The following is a 21,736-nucleotide window of genomic DNA, read 5'->3' as shown; positions in this document are numbered from 1 at the left end:
AATTTCTGGGGCCTCATTCTACATATCTTTATGCATAGTCGAGTAGTTCTTTACTCACTTGAGACCATGACAATATAAGTTTTCAGCATTATTATTATTATTATTAATATTATTATTATTATATTGGTATTGATGACGGTAACGCTGATGATGTCTGTCTATGGTTCCTTTTTATTTTACAGACCCTATCTGTCTTTTTTGTTTTATAATAATAATAATAATAATAATAATAATAATAATAACAACAACAATAGTAATATATACTCTATTAATATAAAAAATGGAAATTCGTTTGCAGACGTGGCTGGCATGCATAAAATCTATGGCGACAAGGTATATATATATATATATATATATATATATATATATATATATATATATATATATATATATATATATATATATATATATATATATATATATATATATATATATATATATATATAATATATATATATATATATATAAAATATATATATATATATATATATATAAAATATATATATATATATATATATAATAAAATATATATATATATATATATAATATATATATATATATATATATATATATATATATATATATATATATATATATATATATATATATATATATATATATATATATATATATATATATATATATACATTTTACAAAGATAAACATGTTGTCCCCATGACCCCCGATTTGAATCTATATGCAAATGCACAAAAATGTAAAAATATACTATCAAAAACCAATAGCAACACTTTATATATTTATGAACTAAATCCAAATCTTATATTATTTAACTTCTAAATAATTCTGGCTTAAAACCGATTTCTTCTTCTTCTTCAGGGCTGAGAATCTTCCGCCTAAAGGCGGATTTCCGCCTAAATGGTAGTTTATCTCCGCCCATCCCACCACATTTCCTCCTTTTCAAATTTGCCGTGTCAAACATTTTCCTCAAGCCCACAAAATCACCATTATGTCTTGTGTCATATTTTGACACCTGTGCTCAGTCTCGTGAAATTTGGTGACGGTCCCGTTTTTATGACGTTGGGCCAGACAGTATGGCACCAGATGTCACAATTGACACAGAAGACCAGTAGTGTTCTTTGCTTAGTTAGTTGATGGTTGAAGTTGAAGGGGAGGGACAAATGGGTCTGGTTTTTTTCCACCTGTTGTAGGTACCTATTGCCTTTTTAATCTCTCTCTCTCTCTCTTTTTTTTTTTTTTTTCCCTTTGCCTTTCTTTCTATTTCTCTTTTCTTCTTCTTTTTTTTTTTGATATAGAATTCAAAAGGTCAATACATAAGTTATTCTGGTAAAGAAGTCTCTCATCCCCCCCCCCCCCCCCCCCCCCCCCCTCTCTCTCTCTCTCTCTCTCTCTCTTTCGCAACCACATTAAATCATCTGTATATAGAGATGATATATTAGAACAAAGCAATGGTGATTGGCTTAGTTTAATCTTTTTTCTTTTTACCTTTGGACTATGGCTTTAAATTCGAGAGATTCTTGGGTTGTATTTACAAGCTAAATAACTACTACTAGGTTTCTTTGCTTGTGTTTGATCGATAGGCCGAGAAATTTTCCTCCTTTTTGACAAATTGCTATTATCATCACTGAATAAAAAAAAACACTCACCAAAATCACTACATCAACATCTCTACCACCACTACTATTACAATCACCACCACATCATCATCCCTACCACCACTACTACTACAAATAGCACCACAACATCCCTACCACCACTACTACAACAACTACCACCACATCATCAACCACTACTACAACCACCATCATATCATCATCCCCTTCACCACTACTACTACAATCACCACCACATCATCATCCCTACCACCACTACCACATCACCCCTACCACCACCACACCATCATCCCTAGCACCACTACCACAACTACCACCACATCATCATTCCTACCACAACTACTACTACAACCACCACCACATCATCAACCCTACTACCACTACTACAACCACCACCACATCATCAACCCTACTACCACTACTTCAACCACCACTACATCATCATCCCTACCACCACTACTATTACCACCACCATCACAACATCATCCCTACCACCACCACTACTACAACCACCACCACACCATCATCCCTACCACCTCTACTACTGCAACCACCACCACACCATCAACCCTACTACCACTACTATAACCACCACCACCACATCATCATCCCTACTACCACTACTACAACCACACCACATCATCAACCCTACTACCACTACTACAACCACCACCAAACCATCATCCCTACCACCACTACTACTACAACTACCACCACATCATTATTCCTACCACAGCTACTACAACCACCACCACACAATCATCCATACTACTACTACAATCACTACCACATCATCCCTACCACTGCTATTACTACAACCGCCACCACATCATCATCCCTACTACAACCACCAAATGTTGTAATTACACTTTCAACTTTTGAAATTCCACCGAATTGTGTCAGAAATTGCTGCAAGACAAATTTTGGATCGCATCTCAGTAAATTTGAGTGAACTTCAAATTTATAGATTATGGTCGCATGGATGGGTCATGATCTTCACCATGAAAAATTTCCTCCTTTTTTGTGACCAGTCATTCTCACCCCTGATCTACAACATAGACAGAGAGCAACATGGAAAGGGAAAAACAGATACAGGGGGATAGAAGACACATCAAAAGTGACCTCTCTTCCCAGCATGGAAAGGGCTGACAACCCCATCCAAACATGCTTTATTATGCACAAAAGAGGTTTAAAAGAAAAAAAAAAGAAGAAAACCATGAGAAAGGAAGATATACAATAGTATAAATTTTCTATGATTATCCATTTATTTCAAAACTTATCATCCTGATTTTATATACAAAAATAAAAAAAGAAAAAAAGAAATAAACAAAACAATTGTCACAGCTTGTTGTTTTCATATTATCTCTTCCTCTTTTTCCCTCGTTTTGTCTGGGACTCTGAAGACTCAGACGACGGCCCTGATTCTTGAGACTCTTCTCCTTCTTCTGAAAATAACAGAAACAAAACAAAAAATATATCCTTTATTCATAACCTGAAGCCGAAATATGTCTTGAGGGTCTATTCAAAGGGAAAACTGAAATTTAAATTTTTTTTTTTTTTTAAATGAGCTTTTATATAGCGCAATATCCACGTGCTCAAAGCGCTTTACAATGGGTCCCTGGTCAACAGCAACATTTAACATGTAGGACAGGACATAACGCCTGTTATGCGATATTACAATTTTTCAGACAAAGACAACGCTGTTAACGGCCAGGTACTCATTTTACAACTGGTACAGTGAGAGAATGTGAGTAAAGGACCTTTTCCAAGGACTCAACTATGCGCCGAGCACGAGGCTCGAACCCATGACCTTCCGATCCGAAAGCGAGTGTCATACCACTAGACCACATAGCCTCAATAACTCAGAAAGCAGACGTAGTACATTGCCAAAGACTGAGTTAAGGATAGGCGACTTGCTCCAGACCACCGACCCCCCCCCCCCCCCCTGACATGGCGGATTTTTGAAAAAAAAAAAAAAAAAAAAAATTCCAAACTTTGCAAGCCAAAAACAGCAAAATTTGCACCAAAAAATGCAATTAATTTTCCTAAAATTCCAAAATTAGTTCATGAAAGAGAAAGGTATTTGTTTTCAAGGGTTTTACGGTGCTTGCAACAAATGTAAGGTCACATCAGCGCCAGTAAAAAGGTAGATAATGGCTAGTAAGAAATAAACCACACTTGATTAATTATCTTTCACGTTCCACACGATCTATCAAATTTTTAAAAAATAAGAAATTTGTGTCTTTATTTCCACCTTTTTTTTTTCCTTTGCAAAATCTCGAAAATTTGCAGATTTTGCGGCCACAATGTAAATCAGTGATATTTTGCCACTAAGTTCCTTGTACTTAAAATTTCCCTCACAAGTTTGTAGTTGTCCAATTAATGTCCAAGCCTTGTCCACCCTTTCACAGTGTAAAATTTCAGGGGTGAGCCTGTCCACCTGGTAGGTCAAAAATTGTGTCTATTGAAAACCCTGCAACACAGAAGGAAAAGCCTTCATCAAAGCCTCTAAAGAATAAAATCCAAAAGAAGTTCTGTTGTTTGGGGCCATAACTCCTGCATGTGCAAGTAATGTACTGTCCATTGGCAGCTTACCAACAATGTATTTGCATGCCTTTGCAAAAAAATGCTTGACGTCAGAATAAAACGAACGTTCTTCATCTGTTGACAACTTGCCATCTGACATCTGACATTCAATATAATCCTTTACAGCCCTTCCAATCACAATATCTTGCCTATGCTTATGAAGCTTCTTATCATTAAAATCAATCTTTAAAAGACTTCTGCATTCAGAAATTGCTTTTGGGGTCAAGAACCGAATGCAGAGAGACGTCAATAGATCAAAGATTTTATCCTGCATGATGTGGAGCTGGGGTCCTCTCTTTGTAAAAATATGTTTGCATCAACAAAGAGTGGCAATGTCGATGTCAAAAATAAACAGTATGCCCTGCTAAGGGGATTGTTAAAAAAGTCCTGCAATCGTTTGACTCTCTCCGATTTGTCTGCCAGGCCCAGAAAGTAAATACTAAGAGTGTCAAACTGAGAAACAAGCCTTTCAACACAACGTAAAAGAGAAAGCCATCTAGTGACGCCATGTTTCAAAATTTTTCTCACCACCTCACCAGTCTCCTTACATAACGAGATAAATTCTTGGTTACGTTTGGTACTTTTATCAAAATAATAATAAATATCCATCAACACCTGATCCATGTCAACAGAGAGTTCTTTACATCCATACTTAGCAGCCAAGTGCAACAAATGGCAGGTGCATCCTTGTATAAGAATATTTGAATTCTTTTGTCTAATATATGAAGCAACTCCTTTGGCTTGGCCCACCATAACATTAGAATTGTCACATCCAAATGACAAACAATTGTCCCAGCTAATTCCCCTAGAAGAAAACTCCTCATCAATCAATTGAAAAATATGTTCTCCAGTTGAGGTCTTGTTGCATGGAGCAAGAGTCAAAAGTTCAGTAACAATTTCACCTCTACTTCCATCGTATCTACGAATGACGATAGGATACAGTGTTTCAGAGCCCTTATCATTACTTCCATCAGTTGAGACTGAAAACGGCTGAGACTGAATGGATTTGGCAATATTACATGAAATTTCCTCCCCATAGGCATTGGAAATAGCACTTGTTTTTGTACGTCCAGATCCATATGACGAAGCTATTTTCGAATCAGGAAAGGCACGTCTAATGACATGACCAAGGTGGTCGGCAGCAGAAAGGGGGATGTTGTGTTCAACGAGAAATTAAAAAAAAACGCTTTCCGCCAGGATCACACTCGAATCACCTGAATTTCTACTCACTGTGTGTGAAGAAAAATAATTCTCTAGACTTTTCCTCTCTTCACTCAAAGCTACAGCTCTCTTGTGCTTTTTTACAGTCAAGTGTTTCTCAATGTCATTAGCCCCACCATGATTTACTGTCACCACAGAATGGCACACTGTGCACTTAACGACACTATCATCACCTTCAATTGGTAAAATAAACGGCCAATGCTGAGTGTATTCAGGCATATATTTTTGTTATGTTTTTTTGCCTCTTTTTCACGTTTGCTTGTGGCGCCAATTGCACTAACACAGTCACTGTTTTCTAACTCAACACTAACTTCCATTGAAACACTCGACGACGACGCAACGGCACTCCGTTCAGAATTTACAGTCATTGAATCTGATACATCAGAAACTGCACCACTGGCACATTCAATCCTTGGTCTCTTGCGTACAAAACGATCCATTATTGGTTTGAATAATGACCCTTTTTTAAATAAACAACGTGAACAAAGGTAGAGTAGATGTCAAGTAGATGGCATGAAAGGACGCTTTGACTAGACAGATCAGAACAAAAGAACCACGTGAATGATAATAAATGATGACCAACAAACCCGGGCACCCAAACCCGATTACTTCATTTAAAAAAAAGCCTAATCGATACTTGCCCTTCGCCACTATAGTCTCATCATTTACTGAAACGGAAACTACTAATATCGATACTGACTTTTTAGGTCGCCCATCTGCAATATGATTACTACCTCCCCGCATAGAAAAGTAACACTCATCGTAGAAATTTATTTTCGTAATTATTTTTTTTCTTCAAAAATCAGAGTTTCCCAAAATCCGGCGGGGTGAGATAAAATCAAGAAAAAATCGGGGTAAATCCGATTTTATCGGGGTACTTGGCAGGTATGCAAATGTATAGTTAGTTTTGGGAGATGAATTTTTTTTCCTTGTAAATCATCTCTCTGTTATGCACTCTATTATGTTTTATTTATGTATTATATATGATTTGTAAACATTTGAGTGTATTCCTCTTAGTGGGGACCTGTGCTTGTGTCTGGATGAGACTTTTAGGTGATCTCAATTTAAGTACACTGATAGTGTGCTCTTGGAATCTACATCTGTTCTCTTTTGAACCAATTCCCCTCTGTCTGCCTTATTCCTGGATGCATTAATTGTAATTCTAGAACTTTTTACTATCCCATTTTTTCCCTTTTTACCCGGCGTTGATATAACCTAAATGTGTTGGAAGCGCCGTAAAACCCTTAAAAACAAAAACAAAAACAAACAATGTCAAGCAGAATGAAAATCGGGTGGACGCAGGATTGAAAACTATTTGTTGTATGAATCTTAACATGTAAAATGCTATAGTGCAGATAAAGTGTAGATACATTTAGAAACAGGTCCAATGATGAGTAACACGAAAGCTAGTTTCACCAATTTTCTTTAAACATTAGTTTTAAAATCTGAATCTATTTCTGAAGCAACACTAAAACGTGGGCAAATTAAATCCTCAGAAAATTTGTAATCACACATAAGGTAAAGGTATATAATCGTAAATTATGATATTCAAAGAGGGTGATCAATCAGTTTTTGACATGGGAAACATTTTTTTAAAAATGTATACATTGTTTGAAAGTGTTAGGTAACAGTGTGGCTATGTGGTCTAGTGGTTTGACACTCGCTTTCAGACCGGAAGGTCCTGGGTTCGAGCCTCACGCTTGGCACATAGTCGAGTCCGTGGAAAAGGCTCTTTACTCACATTCTGTCACCGTACTCAGGTGTAAAATGAGTACCTGGCCGTTAACAGCGGTGTCTTTGTCCGAAAAATTGTAATATTGCTGAACAGACGTCATGTCCCGTCCTACACGTTAAATGTTGCTGTTGACCAGGGACCCCTTGTAAAGCGCTTTGAGCACATTTAGTGGATATTGCGCTATATAAAGCTCAATTTATTTAATTTAGTTTACCTCCTTGAGACTTTTTCTGGGCTGCTTGCCACAAAGCACTCCTGATGAACCGTTTGGAAGCTCCTTTGTCTAATTTTGGTGCCTTTTTCTTGTCCTCTACTTCCTTCACACGCTGCATGTAACTTTGTATTCTTGTCTAATGGAAATTAATTTGAAAATAAAGGCAGATGAAAAAAATCATAAAAAAAAAAAAACAAAAACACAAAGTAATCAAAAGCATATTCATATATTCATATATTTAGCTTTAGTGTGAGGACAAAATGAAGACAAGAATTCAGTACTTACATTCAAGTTTTCAATTTGGGAACAACAGTGATAATTTTTTTAAAAATCCTCATTCTACAAATTATAAAAAGATTTGATTATTAAACACAACCTGCCCTATTCCTTGCTGTCTCTCAGGTAAATAACATTCTGGCATGAATTATATTATGAAATCATCTACAGGAGGTTTATGGGCTAAATTGAAGATCCAAGAACTAAAACTAAAAGTACTTAGGTCATACTTTCATGATTTTTAGCTAATCAGTGACAAACTTAAATCATAAACACCTCAGTTCACTCACCAATATTTTTTCATGATAAACATAATCTAAGAACCCTATCTCAATATAACAATTTTATATTTTGTATACTCTATATTATAGCCTAATCCAAATTTCAACCTCCAAATTATTTTCAAAACTAACTTCCTGTCACTTAAGTATTTTAATAAATAAAAATAAAAAATAAAATTCCCTTTATTCATCCCAATGGGAAATTTGTCTCTAGTGTCTATCCCAAGGGAAGACTGGAATAACCCAGACATCAGCCGCAGTGCAGCACCGCAAAGTGAGCTAGGGCGAGGTGACTTGCTCAAGGCCACATAGCGCAGTGGAGGGTAGTCGAACTCGGCACCTTTCGGGTACGAAGCAAAGACCGTATCGCTGAGCCACGCTGTCCCAGGCTCTTCAATTATTGTCACTTTTGGTTGACATAATGACAACTTAATGAATCGAACATTACAGAATAATCAGACAATATAAAACGTCAAATTTGATAAAATTAAGAAGATCTTGCTGCATAACCTTCTCTTTATAATAAAAAGGGAGTTAACAATGAATCCCAGCTAACAATGTTTTCATATCAGAAAATATTAGTTAGCAATTTTGAAAAAATGGGATGTAAGATTACATACCAATTCTTGTTTGACTCCATGCTCTTTTGGATTCACGCCACAAACGTTCATGTACACTGGAGATATACAAACATAAGAACAGAAGATATGAAATCTGACGCATTTTCAAGTCATTTTTAGATGATTATGAAAGCCATTCATAATGTATAAACAACCATTCCTTTACATTCTTCACAACAACAACATTAAATAAAACATAAATTACAAACAAAACTAAAAGCATCAGGCTTTTCGATTAAAAAATGTGATCTGTAGACGATAAGTAAATACCTGTCATTTTCCTTTTAAAATCATAATATCATCTTCAATTTTGGTAAATAAAGCTATATTTACACGAGATTCATTTTTATTTATCAGTCTACCTTTTCCGCACAATTATAATTACATATAATATATTGTATATTTTTATGTATCAATATAATTATTATAGCTGCACTTTTACTTTATCATTATTACTTTCTTATAATTATTATAATGTAGCTTTATAAAATTATCTTAATATATTCTATAACACTTATCTATTCAATGATCTTGTAACTTTTTAATGTTTATAAATCCAATTTCATTTTAGATAAAATTTAATCAATTATGCATTTATTCATGATTCATTTCAAGAAAAAAATTTTTAAGCATATTTAAAAAATGAGACGAAAGTAAAATATTCGTAAAAGACTCTTAGACATTATTCATGGTCAAATGTTAATTGTTCTTTCTCTTTTCTTTTCTATCAAAAAAAAATTTTTACCACACAAAATGTGTGGATGCCAATTGCCAAGATAAGTTTATCTTCAAATTTCTAAAACTAAATGTGACCCACCGCCTCAAAAAAAAAAAAAACAAAAAAAAAAACAAAAAAACAATTCCCTTTATATTCATCCCCATGGGGAAATTTGTCTTTAGGATATATTCCAAGGGAAGACTGGAATAACCCAGGCATCAGCCGCAGATCAGTGCCGCAAAGTGAGCTAGGGCGAGGTGACTTGCTCAAGGCCACACAGCGAAGCGGTGGGTGATTGAACTCGGTACCTTTTGAGTACGAGGCAAAGACCGTACCACTGAACCACGCTGTATAATGTCAGGATGAATCAACTCCAAAAAGTGCATTTAAAGTTAAAAGTATGAGAAAAATGTAATTTTGAGTTGATGTAATAACATGATGATACTGTGTATTCTGGAGATTTTATTTGTTGTCGTATTTTTTTAAAAAATCAAGATAGCAGGTGATAATTTTGTCATAAGGATTAGTTTGGTCTGAAGTCTGCAGGTTCTTATCATAGTTTGCCAGACAAGTGCAATTTTGTTTAATTAAAAATGTTCCTATAATGTTCAAGCCCTGACACACATGTGTTCATGTCGAGATTCTTATCGGTATGAGCAAGTCTGTATATGAGAAGAGAAAATGTATAACAAATTATGCTTTTATATTTTAAAGTAGCACAACTATACTCATACTCACTCCAAAAGAGGGAATTAATAGCATACGCGGATACCAAATCTGTCTTTGCTGCATCCACAGGTTCTAGCTGTAGGGAAAACTTGAGAGGTGAGAACATCATTGTGTACAAGATGGGGAAGGTGAGAGGCAGTGAGAAAAAGAGAGAGAGAGAGAGAGAGAGAGAGAGAGAGAGAGAGAGAGAGAGAGAGAGAGAGAGAGAGAGAGAGAGAGAGAGAGAGAGAGAGAGAGAGAGAGAGAGAGAAGAGAGAGAGAAAAGAGAGGTTCATAATATGAAATAGTCCATGAAAATAGACAAGCAGTTTACTCCAATATATTACTACATCTATATCACACTGATGGTCAGAAGGGAGATAAAGAATGACTTACTTTGTCTTTTTGTGTAAATCTAAACCTTATATCAGTAACAAAAACAGTCCTGATGACTTAATGTTTACGCCTTAGTGCACTCCAAATGAGTTTGGTAAGGTCAAGAAAGTCACACGATCATTTTCAGATATTTGTCATCTGCTTTGTTATGATAACCCAACACTCAGGAAGAAGATTTTACATGACTGCAGTTGTTTATCTTTGCTTCTTTTCTATTTTTTTTTTTATTGCTTTTTGTAGTGGTAACATTACCACTTTAATATTGTCATTATTATTATTATGTAATGAACCATTACTTATTGTTTTATTGTTTACTTCCTGGTTGAAGTTACTTTCACTTTCAATATTCAAGTTAACGGTCTATCTGTATTTCAATAAAGTCTATGCTATTCCCTGAAACAATCCAGTGTCATCTAATGATTTCAAAGTCATCATAACACTACATGGTATCAGAAATGGAGAAAATTAATTGATTATCATAGTGTTTATCATATTTCGGATGGTGAATCACAGGTATATTGAATAATGTCCAAGATACCAGTACCAAAACAGTTGGAAACAACGTCCAACATCGCTTTAAATTGGAAACGGTTCAAAAGGGATTGGAAGAATTATGAAATTGCTAGTAAATTGAGTCAAGAATCAGAGGAAGTGAGACTCGCAACACTGTTGGCAGTGATCGGCAATGATGCTCTTGAAATTTATGATGGACTTTTTGTCACATAAAATGAAAGTCGTACTGTGGATGAAGTGTTAGAAGCATTTAACTCATTTTGCATCGGAAAGACTAATGAAACTTATGAACGGTTTGTCTTTAACATGAGAGAGCAAAAAGAAGCTGAGTCAATAGACACCTATCTTGCAGAATTGAGGAAACTGGCCAAAACTTGCAACTACGGAAGATGACTTGATCAGAGACAGAATAGTGATAGGCATCAATAGTGAGGAGATAAGAAGAAAATTGCTTGAATGCTGTGATCTCACTTTACAAAAAACGGTGGACATGGTGCGGTCAATGGAAATAGCAGTTCGCCAAGTGCAATTGTGCTCTAATTCTAATGGTAACAGTGGAATGATGTTGATCGTGTGCAAAGTGAAAGAAATGTTGAAAGTGTGAGATCAAAGAGGATTAATAAACCAAAGAAACATGACTATCAAAACCAACCCTGCACCAGATGTGGAAAAATTCATGAAGACAATAGGTGTCCAGCCAGAGATGCAAAATGCCATAAGTGTGAACGGATTGGACACTTTGAGAAAATGTGTCGCACCAAATTCGGTCAAACGAAAACCCATTACAAAAATGCACCACGACAGAGAAACTATGTTAATAATGTGAACTATGATGATTCAGATTCAGAAGATTGAAATTTTCTTGGTGCAGTAAGAAATGAGAATCAAAATATTGAAAACCCGTGGCGTGTTGATATTTTGATTGGGAAAGATGTGATTGATTTTAAATTAGACACCGGTGCTGATGTTACAGTCATTCCTGAAACAGTATTGCCAGCAGGGGTTGTATTGAAAGACACTAGAAAACGTTTGTTTGGACCTGGAAGAGAAGCAGTCCTAGTAAAAGGGAAATTTACTGCAGAATTGAAGAGAGGAAAGAAAAAAACAAAGCAAAACATTGACGTTATTGAACATTTGACTGAGCCACTGTTAGGTAGACCTGCAATTGAGGCATTAAAATTGATTGCCAGAGTGAACAAATAGAAAAAGACAAAATGGGCTCTGAGATTAGGGAACAGTATCCAGAATTGTTCTCGGGATTAGGTCGTATCAAAGACAGAAAGTATATCATCAAGTTGCAACAGGGTGTGACACCTTTTTCAGTGTCAACGCCAAGACGAATACCATTACCAGTATACGAAAAAGTGCGCCAAGAGCTAGATAGGCTCGAAAAAATGGACATCATCAAACCAGTGTCAAAACCAACAGACTGGTGTGCACCAATTGTTGTCGTACCCAAGAACAATAGTGATAAAGTGAGAATTTGCGTGGATTTAACAAAATTAAATCAAGGGGTGAAAAGAGAAAACTTTCCACTCCCATGCACTGATCAACTTCTAAGCCAGTTATCAGGACAGACCATTTTGTCAAAACTAGATTGTAATGCAGGATTCCATCAACTATTGCTTGATGAAGAATCACAAGAGCTAACAACATTTATAACTCCCTTTGGCAGATACTGTTATCAGCGATTGTGCTTCGGAATAAGTTCAGGTCCTGAGATCTTCCAAAGAGAGATGTGTCAACTCCTCAAAGACATACCCGGTGTAGTTTGTGCAATTGATGACATTCTAGTCGGGGGTACCACAGAAAAGGAGCATGATGAGAGATTGCACAAAGTTCTGTTACGGTTGAAAGAATCCGGATTAACTTTGAATGACAAATGCGAGTTCAGTCAAAATAAAATAAAATTCTTGGGACACATGATATCTTGTGACGGAATTGAAATTGACCCGTCGAAAATGAAAGCGATAAAGGAATATCCAACACCAAATAACGTCAAAGAATTGCGTAGATTTTTGGGTATGATAAATCATGTCAGTAAATTCATTGACAACGTTGCAGGAAAAACAGAACCATTACGACAGTTATTAAAAACAGACAACTAATGGCTGTGGGATGCTAAACAAAAAACAGCTTTTGAGACACTGAAAGGTGACCTGACAAAGCCACCAGTTCTCATCCACTACAACTCAAAGAAAGATACTAAAGTACAAACAGATGCCTCCAAGTATGGACTTGGAGCTGTTTTATTCCAAAAGGTTGACGACCATTGGAAACCTGTATTTTATGCATCTAGGTCTCTGACTCCAACAGAACAAAGATATCCGCAGGTGGAAAAAGAGGCTCTCGGAGTCACCTGGGGGTGTGAACGTTTTTCTGACTACTTAGTGGGTTTGAATACATTTGTAATTGAAACAGACCACAAACCGCTTGTTGCGCTTCTCCATGAAAAACGATTAGATGAATTAACCCCGAGAATACAAAGATTTAGAATGAGGTTGATGAGATTTTCCTTTACGGTACAATACAAGAAAGGTAAAGATTTATTCACTGCCGACGCTTTATCGAGAGCACCCTTAACACAACAGAACCTTGAAAATGAAACAGTGAGGGAAAACGAAGTAAATTTGTTCGTCAATTTTGTTATGAAAAACTTACCAGCCACTGAAAATAGAATGACAGAAATAAGAAATGCACAAAATGACTCTATCTTGAAGAACATCAAGCAATATTGCCTACAAGGCTGGCCTGCATCTAAGAATATGAATGTTGATGAAAAGAAATATTTTTCTGTAAAAGAGGAGTTATCACCACATGATGATATTTTACTTTATCAATCTAGAATGGTTATTCCTGAGAAAATAAGAAAGGAAATACTGAGCAAACTCCACGAAAGTCACTTGGGAATTGTGAAACGCCGGGCCTTGGCAAAGGAAAGTGTTTGGTGGCCAGGAATGTCAACTGATATCGAAAATGAAATTAGAAGCTGTTTTGTATGTGAAAAATATAAAATGTTGCCACCAGAACCTTTGCAACCATCCGAAACGCCTTTACATCCTTAGCAGAAGATAGGAATGGACCTTTTCGAATGGAAAAGTTCAACATACCTACTATTCGTTGATTACTACTCAAGGTGGATCGATATTGCGTACCTGAAATCGACAACATCAGCTTCAATCATCGAACACACAAAGTCTGTTTTCGCTAAGTATGGGATACCAGAGACTGTCGTTTCCGACAACGGTCCACAATTAGTGTCATCAGAGTTTGGAGCATTTGAAAAATTATACCAATTTAAACACGTCACCAGCAGTCCACGATATCCTCAATCGAATGGAGAAGCAGAACGTGCTGTTCGCACAATCAAAAACTTACTGAAAAAGGCGAAAGACCCATACATTTCCCTATTGAATTACAGGGCTACTCCACTTGAACATGGCTTGAGTCCTACAGAGCTGTTGATGGGGCGGAAACTAAGGACAAAGATACCCGCTATGTCTGAAAAATATGTGGGTGTTACCTATGAAAAATTTCGGGAAAAGGACAAACACTTGAAAGAGCGCCAAAAGAGAAATTTTGATCAATATCACAAAGCCCGTCCCCTCCATCCGATGAAGCCCAGTCAGCATGTGTGGATCCAACCACAAAACCAGCATGGTGTGATTCATGGTTCGCCTAAAAACCGTTCATATTTGATCAAAACGCCACTTGGTTATCAACGCAGAAACCGCCAACACTTGCGATATCGAGGCACTGAATCAGAAGTGCTACACCAACAACAGTCGCCAAAGCCGAATGATCTACTTCCTTCGCAACATTCAGATGATGATTTCACAGAGAGACCGCACGCTCCAGTCAATGCTGAATCGTCAATCAGTCCTTCACACATCATCAACAACAATGTTGTATCTACATCGCAACCCTCTCCCTCAACATATGTCACTAGACATGGGAGAAGCATCGTTCGTCCGGCCCGTTATCGGGAGTGTTAGTTTTAATTAAAACATGGACAATATGGTTCGAGCAGCAAGCCGATCTGAATAGCAGATGGTAGGGACCAGTCTGATTTAGCAGACTTGTGTTAGTGTAGGGTGTGAAGTAGAAGTAATAAACATTTTAAGTATACTCCAAGTCCAAGAGGATAGTGGTTTGAAACAAAAACAAAATAATAAACACTTTACCTGGATTCAAAAAGAAGTGTCGTGACTCTCAAGATGAAGAACTTTGTTTGAAACATAATTTCAATGTTTATTCAAGGAATCATTTGATAACAAGTAATAGAAAACAAATAACAACATTTAAGTTTAAGTTAAAGACAAAGTGTGTTTAGGTAGGGAAATATTCCATTGGATTACTTTGCAAGACTTCAAGATCAAGCACGACTTTAAATGTGTAACCTTGAAAATATTAGTGGTTTAGAATTGTTAACAAAGGGGGATGTAGTGGTAACATTACCACTTTAATATTGTCATTATTATTATTATGTAATGAACCATTACTTATTGTTTACTTCCTGGTTGAAGTTACTTTCACTTTCAATATTCTAGTTAACGGTCTATCTGTATTTCAATAAAGGCTATGCTAATCCCTGAAACAATCCAGTGTCATCTATATAATTTCAAAGTCATCATAACACTACACTTTTATTAAGAGATCTTCAGTGCTATCAACCCCCCCCCCCCCCCCCTCTCTCTCTCTCTCTCTCTTTCTCTCGAGTCTGATTAGATAAACAAGTTTCTTTTGTTTTTTGAAAAAAAAATAATTTCTGTATAGAACAGGAGTTTGGCTTTCTATATATGAGTCTAGGGTGTTTGAACTTTGAACTGTCCAGTAATGGACAAATAATGATTCAATTATTGGGAATCAGTCCTCAGCAAACCTACCTCATACTATACTCATATCTCCCTATGCCTACTTGAAAAATGTTTTAAAAGTGTAAATGAATATGGACAGATTTATAGGAAACAAAAAGTGTATAATCAAATAAAAGATCACCAATAACAGGATTGCGCTCAAGTTCAGAACATCCTTTGCCCGATATGAATCTCATGCTGAATGCATTTCTAGCACTGAACTCACCAGACTTGAATACTATTTATTGACTTGATTTGAGATCTCGCAATCTCAAGTCAATTAATATCATTGATCATATTTCGCCATAGGGCCTTAGGCTTAGACTTTAAACTCTAGAGAGCCAGATCTGGGAGACTTCCGAAAGGCGAAAGCTACTAGCACATGGACTAGCATATCTTTCAATTTGTAATTTCACCATGGATCTTTTGTCAGGCGTTTATTTATTCAATTTGTCATCATATAGAATAATTTTAAAAACTCTAGCAAACCTTTATAGATTTGTGAAAGTTTAAAATTTCCGAATTATAATTTGACCATTGTTTTGATTCCCAGTTGCCATTTTGATTTGTGAAGTATTGAAAGGTAGTGCAAAGCAGTCCTAGGGTTGTTTTTTTTTTCCTATTAGGCTTAGCTCGAGATTGTAGGATTTTTTTAATATTTAGGGTTAGTCATAAAGTTAGCGACCGGAGGTCAAAATTTTATATTAACAGTATAGCAGATTGTCATATGTGTATGGAAAGGTCTTCTTTAGCTCTATTCAGAACTGTAAACAGATTGAAAATATTCCTATTATTAAAGAAACTGTCGACCAGGACATGTGGCATACTTTTGAAATCAACCTGCCGATTTTGATGTTCGACGAATAAACTACTGTTTAGCATATAAATCCTAATGAATAAAGAATGGTAATACTATTATATACCTTTTGAAAGGTGTTAAGTATTAACTCTTAACTGTAAACAGGTTGATTATTAAGTATCACTTACAATACAGTATTTAATTTTCTTTCAACAAGACATTTCCTTTCTCCATCTCTTCTTGTAGTTTCTCAACGTAAATATCATCCGAACCCTGGTACTTCAGATTAAACCAGGCTGGATACCCGGGTACGGATGAAATAATTGTTGCAACATACTCTTTGAGATTGCCATCTTCATTTTCATCCTGCTCATCATTTTTCTCCACTAATTTATGGATGATTTGGCGCCCAATTAAAAAAGATGCCTTTAATGTTTCGTCTAGTGATGATGGAACTTGATGGGCTTGTTGAATGAGGTGTTTGCAATTTTCTTTTAACTCTTGCCATGTTAGAACCTTTCTTTTTTCCAGTAATTGCATCTTTTTCAGAAAATCTAAAGAATTTTGGGTCTGCACACTGTTGTAAAATTTTTTCCCTGAACCTAAGCTGTGCCTTCAATGCCTCAGACTTTTCCCCCACCCCGCTAATGTTCTTTACTTCTTCTAACTGATGCTCATGTTGGTACAGTCCAAAATACAAAATATCCTTGAAAATCATCCCTCTTTCTTTCATTTGTTTCCCCTCCTTGTCTCCTCATCCTCTCTCTTTTTCCTCTGATTCTCAGCCCTTTCCTCTTTAATCTGCTTCCTTCGTTGCCTGTACAGTGCCTGTAGTTTGGGGGCTCCAATTCTCGACTGTGATATCAAACTTTCGTTTTCAGCCAGGTCCTTCTTACAAAGCCACTCTGCAGTTTTATTCAGACAGAACATGATATACGCTTCCGGCGAGATATGGTGGATGTTGGGTTTGAAGTCCAGCAGTTGATCTGTGTATGCAAAAACACGTTCTGCAAATTTATTGTGTTCACAACACTCTCTGCTTGCTCTCTATCAGCACTGTCAAAATCACCAATCAATAAGGGACTGTAGTGGTCTTTCATAACTGCTGTTATTGCTGGAAGGACCACCCCGAGAATGGTTTGGACATCACTATCCACTTTTACATTTTCTTCAATTAAGCATCGAAAGACAAGAGTCCTTTTTTACAATCCACTCTGGTCTGGTTGAACACGTCATGTTTCCACTCATGAATTCGTCAATATTCGTGGACGCCGTTTCCAATTTGTTTATAATTTCTTTTACAAAATCCCCCATGTCCAAAATGTGTATAGAATTATTCTCAATGATGCGCCAAAGAGGTCCCATCACCAGCTTACTGATCAATCCAAAGGCTTTACAACCTGCAAGCGTCAATGATTTCTTGATATCAATAAGGACAGCTTGCAGAAGTTTATTTGGTTTTTTCCTGCCTTCAATGAAACTTGTTATCTCTTCATGGAGAAAGTAGACAAAGGCACCATTGAAAAAGATGATATTAAATCGATTCCCTCGAAATGGCACGATCGGTATTACTGACATTCCATTGTCTCGCAGCTTTTTTTGTACAGGATCATATAATCTAAAGTTGGCAAATGCCCCATTCTTTTCATCTGCTCCCCATGCAAAAGCTTTTGCCACTGTTCTTATTAGGCGAACAGTGCCTGGCTCATTTTTTTTCACGATCTGTGGACCATTAGATACTGGTTCATCCCTCTCGAGCTCAAGGAGGGCTGCTCCAGCAGTTTCAGCAATCTGGACATAGCTGTGTAATCCACAATAAAAATTTCGTAATCTTTCAACAGGTCGACGTTCTAATTCTGTCATCTCATTCCAGTGCTCCTTCACTGCAGGCAATATGTTTATGCGATAGTTTTCTAGCATTTCATGCCATTTCATCTCTGTTGCTGCACGATCTGACATTGTATTTTGAATATTAGTCAAAATTTTCTTGGCCACTTCAGACATGTCACCGTCTCTCTTTTTATCGTCAATATCTTGTAGGACTTGTTTAAACGTTTTCAGTGTGTCTTCCGCCGATTTAGTGGTCATGTCACGTATCCCTAACACCCAGAATCTTTTTGAGGCATCAGATGCATGATAACCTATGTACTTATCTCCTAATTTAGACGATCATCATTGTAAAGTGTGGTGTATTTCTCCTTACTGAACTCCTCTCCAATCTGGATCTGCGATAAATTAAGCCTTTCTATGTAGGTACTTTGGTAAACGTCCATTTGGCCCTCCAGCAGGGAGCCGATAAATGGCCTAGTGACTGTGACCCGATTTTTTGGACTTTTGAGTGATGGGTCTCAGAAAAAGTCCCATAGATTTTTTGTTTATGGACGGATTGTAATGATTGATGTCTTATTTTCTTCAGGAGAAATTACTCTATCGTTTGGTGTAGTTTATTTTAAAATTAATGACAATTTAGTATAACTTTTGATTATGGATAAAATAGGGTGTAGGGAGCGAAAAAGACGAATGGAGCTTTGGACGAAGCGAGCGAAGTCTTCCGCTCTCTCACGAATCATGAACTGATAACAACAACAAGCTAAGACTTCTGATCAAACTTTTCCCTTTTATTATCATTCAAGTTTCATTAAATTACTATCGTTTGTATTTAATCATTTTGTTATTAAGTTATTTCGAAATCCTATACTGGTGACCCCGACGCTGAACATGGCAGAACATAAAAACGAACTTTCTGACCTTTTGCAACAACTCCTTGTCCTCCAATCCTCCCAACAAAGTCAAAGCACGGTTGGGGCAGTCTCACTAAAACTGCCAGAATTCTGGACAAAGTCACCAGACGTTTGGTTTGCAAGAATTGAAGCACAATTTAACACTCTCGGTATCACAGAAGACCAAACAAAATACGACTATGTTATTAGCACTCTAGATGTAAACACTGCAGAAGAAATGCAGGCAGTACTCACAAACCCTCCACATGAAAATAAATATGAGACGCTTAAAAAATCACTTATCAAGACATTCGGCAAGTCTCAAGCCCAAAAGGATTTCGAACTGCTTAATCTCAACGGAATGGGTGACAAACGACCAACAGCGCTGCTGAGGAAAATCAACTCATTGAATGATGACCCCCAAACATTGAAACGGGCACTTTTCCTGTCAAACCTCCCTCCTGACATCCAATGCATTTTAGCTAGTCAGAATATCGTTGACGTAGAACTTCTAGCTGAGGCTGCTGACAGGATTTGGGAGACGAAAGCAACCGCAAGACTTGCTGATGGCACTATGGATCTACGAAACACAAACAATGTCGTAGCTTCGTCGACAAGACAAGAATCCAGTGGCGGTTTCACACCTATTGAAAAAGACGAATGGAGCTTTGGACGAAGCGAGCGAAGTCTTCCGCTCTCTCACGAATCATGAGCTGATAACAACAACAAGCTAAGACTTCTGATCAAACTTTTCCCTTTTATTATCATTCAAGTTTCATTAAATTACTATCGTTTGTATTTAATCATTTTGTTATTAAGTTATTTCGAAATCCTATAAGGGTATAATTTAGCTTTGGATAATTAAAAGATTAGAACTTGGTAAATCAAAATTTCATGCTGGCACGTTTATTTAACATCTTAACTTTTTTATAAAATTAAATTCAGGGCAAAGTTGTATACCGCATCCATGAAATTCGTTCCAGTAAAATCCTTACTCAAATCTTAGTGGCCATTTTAGACCAGTTTTGAAATCCAAATGGTGGTTACTACCGGAAATGTAACAATTTTCAGGTCACAAAGTCCGTCAGTAAATAACAAAGGCAAATAGAAGACCATTTTTCAGCCTTTAAACTAACATAACTTTTTTTCTGCTTATCTGATTTTCACAATTTTGGTATCATTAGAATCGTGTTGAAAAGCACTTTAAAATGATATAGGTTTCATTGAGCTCAATCCAATTTGAATTTTTTACCAAAGTACCTATTCTATGTTCATATTCCTAATTGTCTTCTCACTAGGCAACTTTTCTGCTTTCTTATTTGCAAATGTAAGGACGGTTTCAATGACAGGGCCCACATGTTCCAAACCTACATGCTCTTGTAGCAATTTGTACACCATCTCTCTAAATGGAGTTGTGTAGCACTTTTTAATAGTCATGTCATAAGTCGTAGCAAAGGTGCTAGTGCTAGAGTTAGAGGCTAGAGTCTAGGTTATATTTTCGTATATTTTCTCTTTGACATTGGGTTAGTTGAGGGAATATTTGAGTTGTTTCCCTTAGCACTAGGAGCATTCGGAAGGTATCCCCCTTTCTTACCTCGTCTGTGATTTCGGTTCTGGTCATTGACAAAATCGGATTCAATCCACTTTCTAAATCTGAAAGGTGGGCATCAAATCGGGCCAGTTTTTCTTTCAGTTCTTTCGGAATTCCTGTGTCAGACGACATAGTGACTTTACTGATTATTGAAATGCCTGTCCAAAGAAATAAAACGATGAGCAGACAATCGTGCGTCTTATTGGTCACAGATGGATCAAATCAATAATGTATTATTGGTAATTTGTTACATTATGATTGTAAGAACCGAAAAAGAAAGTACATTTTGTAAGACGCCATTTTGGCCTTCAAGGGGCGGTACTCTGTAGTGCTGGGCGGGTACCCGGGTACCCGCGGGTACTCGCGGGTAATAAAGTTAAACCGGGTACTCGAGTAAAAGGGACGGGTAGCGGGTACCCGCTTCAACAAATGGAAACCGAACTGAGTGATAATTGGATGTAATACAATTTTGATCTTACATATTTACATTCACTTGACCTTTTTTCAAAAGATTTTCCTCTTTTATTTTTCAATTACATTGATTTTTTTGTTTTATTTGTTAACACACATTTGATTCAATTTTGGAATCAACAGATTAAGACTATATTAGTTCTTATCTGTTAAAGGAATCTCAGGTATTTTTAAAATTTATTTATTTATTTATTTATTTTGGTTTCATTGTAATTAATTATCCTTGTTTCTTACTTTCGTTTCATTTGTTGTAATAAATAATAAATAATAAATGAATAAAAAAATTAAAGAATAAAAACATTAAAAAATTTAAAGAATAAACCCCCCCCCCCCCCCCCCCCCCCCCTTTCACAAAAACATTTTTTTTGGTCAAAAAGTCACTCCAGCCACGGGTACCCGGGTAATCCGACCACTACCCGGGTAATACCCGGGTAATGAT

The 21,736-nt window shown here is 36.5% G+C and overlaps 1 protein-coding gene across 2 annotated transcripts; it reads right to left on the bottom strand.

Annotated features, from left to right (window-relative positions):
• Positions 1 to 2,834: 2,834 nt before the first annotated feature.
• LOC144963448 (nuclear nucleic acid-binding protein C1D-like) lies at positions 2,835 to 21,156 on the bottom strand. Of its 2 annotated transcripts, none has more exons than XM_078897531.1 (5): positions 20,830 to 21,156; positions 9,982 to 10,060; positions 8,526 to 8,581; positions 7,349 to 7,484; positions 2,835 to 3,037 (listed from the first exon to the last, which is right to left on the bottom strand). In XM_078897531.1, the coding sequence occupies exons 1-5, from the start codon at positions 20,956 to 20,958 to the stop codon at positions 2,952 to 2,954; spliced, it is 486 nt and encodes a 161-aa protein (XP_078753657.1). In that variant the 5' UTR covers positions 20,959 to 21,156; the 3' UTR covers positions 2,835 to 2,951. The 2 variants fall into 2 exon arrangements, with proteins under 2 accessions (XP_078753657.1, XP_078753658.1); XM_078897532.1 differs by having other exon boundaries at positions 9,982 to 10,048; positions 20,830 to 21,146.
• Positions 21,157 to 21,736: the final 580 nt, after the last annotated feature.

The sequence above is a fragment of the Berghia stephanieae genome, chromosome 1 (genome assembly GCF_034508935.2).
Source record: "Berghia stephanieae isolate SIO BIC M18660-M18661 chromosome 1, UCSD_Bste_1.3, whole genome shotgun sequence".
In the NCBI taxonomy this organism is placed as follows: Eukaryota; Metazoa; Mollusca; class Gastropoda; order Nudibranchia; family Aeolidiidae; genus Berghia; species Berghia stephanieae.
The sequence above is the reverse complement of the archived record's forward strand: the minus strand, read 5'-3'. Positions and strand labels throughout refer to the sequence as shown.